The sequence below is a fragment of the Phaseolus vulgaris genome, chromosome 3 (genome assembly GCF_000499845.2).
Source record: "Phaseolus vulgaris cultivar G19833 chromosome 3, P. vulgaris v2.0, whole genome shotgun sequence".
NCBI lineage: Eukaryota > Viridiplantae > Streptophyta > Magnoliopsida > Fabales > Fabaceae > Phaseolus > Phaseolus vulgaris.
Genome location: NC_023757.2, coordinates 41,247,288 through 41,252,629, shown reverse-complemented (window position 1 = coordinate 41,252,629; position 5,342 = coordinate 41,247,288). Strand labels below are relative to the sequence as shown.

The 5,342-nt window shown below is 32.0% G+C and overlaps 1 protein-coding gene across 1 annotated transcript; it reads left to right on the top strand.

The window, feature by feature from the left end:
* Positions 1 to 1,849: 1,849 nt before the first annotated feature.
* On the top strand, positions 1,850 to 3,610 carry LOC137807758 (NAC domain-containing protein 100). The gene is made up of 3 exons (XM_068608540.1): positions 1,850 to 2,262; positions 2,343 to 2,620; positions 2,719 to 3,610. The coding sequence occupies exons 1-3, from the start codon at positions 2,076 to 2,078 to the stop codon at positions 3,322 to 3,324; spliced, it is 1,071 nt and encodes a 356-aa protein (XP_068464641.1). The 5' UTR covers positions 1,850 to 2,075; the 3' UTR covers positions 3,325 to 3,610.
* Positions 3,611 to 5,342: the final 1,732 nt, after the last annotated feature.

The window sequence follows — 5,342 nt, the reverse complement described above, 5'->3', positions numbered from 1 at the left end:
AAAGATAATTAATAAGAATTACAATAAAAATAATGTGAATTAGAAAATAATTTTATAATATAATTTTCTCACCCATCATTTCGGGAATAGAAGTAAAATAAATCATGTTATGCCCGCTCTCCTAAAATTGAAAAATAATTTTCCAAAGCTTGTAACAAAAATGAAAAATGAAAATATTACATTTCTAAATTTACATTTACAAAAATATATTTTTATTTTGTAAAACAAGCACACTCGTAATTATGAAATATTTTAATTTATTCTATTCTTATTCTTTCTGCTAATGAAACAAATCTCAACCCTAACGCAAATACACTCTTTCATTAACATTTTATTTTCATATATAAAGTTTGGTTTTCATGCACTGTTAATGTAAATATTACATTAAATTAATATTAATTTAAATAATGATTGTAAAAATAAACAATGTTATCTTACACGACATTCTAGTTACATATAGACTTCAAGACATTCTAATTAAAATTTTATTTTTTATGTAATACTATTTTTTATATACTACTTCAAGACATTCTAATAATATAATTAATGTTGATAGTGTTATTATTTAATAGAAAAGTTACATTGATACTTTTTCAACACATAATTGTTGATAATAACACTTAAAATTACCAAGTATTTATTCTTCATTAATCATGTATGATAGATTATGAAAATTGAAATTTACATTAAACTTAACAATGAATAAAATACAATATTATTATAAGCATCATACAATGAATTCGAAAAGAATAAGGTTTGGTGGAGTTGTGTGAGTTCCATGTAATATATATATGATTGTTTCTGATTTGGCCAAAGACGGCGTTATAACGACACTAGTTTGTTGTTGATCCAAGATTCAAGTACAGCTTTTTCGTTTGTCTTTCCCACAGTTTATATGTCTCTTAATTTAAGGTTGTGTATTACTAATTTTTCAAGTTCAACATTGTACGCATAACATAAGATTCAACTTAAACAAAAAGTGGCTTCTTAATTATGGATTTCTTTTTTTAATTCTTAAAAATCATGTCTACCTCGGAAACTATTTATCTTATTGTTTATTGTTTGTTCCCAATAAATCTTGAAGACCATATTTGTAATTTCATTACAAAAAAGTGATGTTACTGATTTTCAAAAGGAATATGCAGAACGAGCTGGTATGATCTATTATTGATTGCATTAATACAGCTGGGAATATTATAGCTTCACAAATACTCTTCTTTTTATTATATTTTATATATATGTATGTATACAAAACGAGTTTTTTCTTTTTTTTTCAAAAAAAATTACAGAATCTTTTTTTTAAAAGAACTGTGAGAAAGTCTCAAGTTCTTGGTGGAAAAACATACATCATCTACTCTGGCTCATTCCAATCGTTCTTTCCTCTTGTGTCTGTGAATTCTTTTTGGCCCCTTTAACGATTTATAACAAAATAAAAATGTTGGTTGTGTTGTTATTCTATAATTAAAATTTCAGTAATATATATACATTCGCATTTAATGAAAAATTTGAGGGTGATGATCATTGAATTAAAAGTTAAAATATATTGATGATATTAATATAGTATTGAATTTAGAAGAACATTTATGTGCATTACATAAGTGTAGTTCTGTAATTAAATTTAGAATTAAAAAAAAAGTAGAGTTTTGTAGTTTATGAAAAGCATTTAATTATGAGAAGAAAATTGAAGATGGTTTGAGTCTGATGAGGCAGTGAGATTTGAGTGTTTGGTGAATATGCAGTGGAGATGTAGATAAAGTAGAGAGAGTAAAGATAAGAAAAAGTAGGTAACTAGTAACTACCTTAGCATGATGATGCATGGAATTTAAGGAAGGAGGGTGATGAGTGAGAAGAATTTGTTATGTGAGAAAAGTTGGAAGAGAGAAGTGGGCTTAGGCTATAAACAACCAAAGGAGGTTACCTTACATTCCACGTTTCTTCCTCCCTCCCCCAAACAGCAGTATTTATGACCTTGTTTTCCTATCTTTCCTTTCCCCTCTCATTCATATCTCCATCTTCAACTTCTCCACCTTCCCTTTCTCTTCTGAATCCCATCAACTTCCTTTCTTTTTCTTCACATGGAAAAGCTTTCGCTGCTTTCTAAGGAAGACCATCACATGGATTTGCCTCCGGGATTTCGCTTCCACCCCACTGATGAAGAGCTTATAACCCATTACCTCTACAAGAAGGTCATTGACACCAACTTCTGCGCTAGGGCCATTGGAGAAGTCGACCTCAACAAGTCTGAGCCTTGGGATTTGCCATGTGAGTCTAAACAATCCAATCTACTTCGCTTTTATCTATTCTGCTCTTTTCTTTCAAATTCAAACTTGGACCTTCTGTAGGGAAAGCCAAAATGGGAGAGAAGGAGTGGTACTTTTTCTGTGTCAGAGACAGAAAATACCCCACTGGCTTGAGAACCAACAGGGCCACTGAAGCCGGTTACTGGAAAGCCACGGGGAAAGACAAAGAGATTTTCAGAGGAAAATCTTTGGTCGGAATGAAAAAGACTCTCGTTTTCTACCGAGGTCGAGCACCCAAAGGAGAGAAAAGCAACTGGGTCATGCACGAGTACAGACTCGAGGGGAAATTCTCTGTTCACAACCTCCCCAAAACTGCAAAGGTATTCTACTGTTATTCTTTTTTTATTATTATTCTTTTGATTGTTCTCTTTCGATTTGTTATGGTTTCTTTATGATTGTGATGGTTGTTCTGTGGCAGAACGAGTGGGTGATCTGCAGGGTGTTTCAGAAAAGTTCTGCGGGGAAGAAAACTCATATTTCGGGGATAATGAGGTTGGACTCTTTTGCCAATGAATTGGGTTCATCTGCTCTGCCACCCCTTTCGGATTCTTCACCTTCTATTGGCAACACTAAACCGCTGAATGAATCGGCTTACGTGCCCTGCTTCTCCAATCCAATTGATGTTCAAAGAAACCAAGAAGGGGTCTTTGATTCCCTCAACAACTCTATTTATGGGGTTTCTTCAAATCCCTTGGACTTTCTTCCCAGAATGCCACCTTCTGCCTCGTTCTACTCCACTCAAGCTGTTCAAGCTGTGCCTAATTTGACATTTCCCGGTTCTGTTTACACTCTGCAGGACCACACCATTCTGAGAGCCATGTGTGAAAACAATGGTAATGATTACAAGTCAGAGAGGGACATGATCAGTGTTTCACAGGAAACGGGTCTTACTACTGATATCAACCCTGAAACCTCTTCAAATTTTGATATGGGTAGGAGGCACTTTGACAATCACAATCATCCATCTGTTTCTGTTTCTGTTTCTGTTGCTCCATTGGATCTTGATGGTTTGTGGAATTACTAAGTTATTAAATAAAGGACCTATTACAATGAAAAGTGACATTAACCCCACTTTTGAGCTTAAAGGAATAGGAACAAGAAGAGCTTCGGATGGGGTTGATGCTATTGTCTCTCTGTATAGATTTTATCGAAAAACATGTATTGAAACATATGTTAAAGTGTAATTAGGCTGGTTTTGTCTTTAGACACTAAAGGGTTGTGGCTGGTATTAGCATTTGCATTAGCATGAACATGATTATTTTGTTTGAGCTTGGATTGAAAATCATAATAGTATGAGACTGTTGGATTAAGATCTGAACATAATGATTGTGTAGCGTATCTTGTTGATCTTGCCTTTCTGGTTTGGATCAGTATAGTCCAGCTAATACTGAGACCAAGACCAAGACCAAGAGCTTGATTCGGTTAATGTTTGAATTGAATAGCATATTTTAGTTTTAAAATGTGGGGTGGTACGGTTACCAAAGAAAATCCTGAATTCTCTATCTCTCTATTTGGACACACGTGCACCAGCATACTTTGACATAGACAAATGTTAACAAACTTATCTGCATTTACCTACTCCCAACCTCACTGTGCAAATCATGACTCTCTCCTCTGAACTTCTCTTCCCTTTCTCTTTCTGTTTACGTGCGTGTGTGTTAATGACAACACTCCATCATTCATTGTCAAATGCAAAAATTCAAACGTTTTACCTAAAACATCTTAGCACATCACTTTAGTGCTGGTGTTCAGAATTCACACCAATCTTTCCCATGTTTTTCGTATTGTTAATAAGAAGGATGACAACAATATTCAAACAGTTTCTCAAAAATTAATTTTATTTACTAGGAAAGCGTCTCATAATGTAAATACGATGGGTTTAGTTTGTTTAAGTGAGTTCAGAACAAATTATTTGTGCCAGTGCAACCTCCAACATATCAGTGTTGAGTATGACACGTAACAAAATCTATACATGACCAATGGCATGGCGTACAATAAAAAAAAATCGAAGTTAAAAAGAAAATGGCATATGGGCTAATAATATACTAGCACTTTTAATCTGATATATTTTGTTTCTTGTTCTTGTGCTTTTCAATCAAATTCCATCCCACTAAGCTACATTCTTATAGTTATTTTTCTTGTAGAATTCTTTTTTGGTTGACATTAGTCAAGTTTTTTAGATCAATGTGGATGAAACTATTTTTTTTACAATGTTAATCAAAGTTATTTCTATTGTTGTCATCTATCCATGTTATTTGTTGGTTTTATTAAGATTTTTGTAAGTGACATCAATGTTACTATGCTTTTATAAAAAATTGTTCAAGAAAAAAAATTCTAACGCGACGGGAAACTTTCACCAATCTTAACTATAATACTTTTCACTCAGTTGAAAAAGTTTTTAAACTTATATTAATTAAAAAGTCGACAAAAAAAACTTTAATCAGTAATGTTGAAAAAATAATTCCATCTAATATCGGTCAAAATAGTTATAATCGATATTAGTTAAAAATAATTTTGATAATGTCAATCAATTTTTTTTATAAAAATAAATAAATAAATAAGTCTTTGAAAATGTTAGCAAAGAGTAGCTGAATCATGATTGATAAAAAAAAATATCATTGACTAATATCTTTGTTAAAATATATTTTGATTTGATGATAATTTATATATTTCATTTAAAATTAATAAACTTAAATGGTTTTATTGAAATAAAAAGATAGTTTAACTACTTTGAAAATGGTGAAATAATGTTAGTTAATGAGGAAGGGTTGTGATAATTTATTGTTCCATTATGATATGAATTCCGTTTTTAAGCTGTAATGGCATGACATGAGAGCATTGATCTTCTTTTTCTTATTTTGTCCAAAAATACAATATACTTATCTCTTTTGTACCATGTGGTGTTTACATTTATGTCACATGACAAATCCCCTCAAAACTCCATCAATTTGAGTCCTGCACGTCTTCATCCTTAACTCCATCAAAACACTCACTCACTACCAATTTGTCTTTTTATCATTTTTCTCTCACTCACTTTGATGC

What these genes read in the sequence shown, in the direction of transcription:
- LOC137807758 (XM_068608540.1), top strand. Translation starts at nt 2,076, where the DNA reads ATGGAAAAGCTTTCGCTGCTTTCTAAGGAAGACCATCACATGGATTTG. An exon ending in TGAGCCTTGGGATTTGCCAT is followed by an intron (nt 2,263 to 2,342) that starts GTGAGTCTAAAC and finishes GACCTTCTGTAG; the next exon opens with GGAAAGCCAAAATGGGAGAG. An exon ending in ACCTCCCCAAAACTGCAAAG is followed by an intron (nt 2,621 to 2,718) that starts GTATTCTACTGT and finishes GTTCTGTGGCAG; the next exon opens with AACGAGTGGGTGATCTGCAG.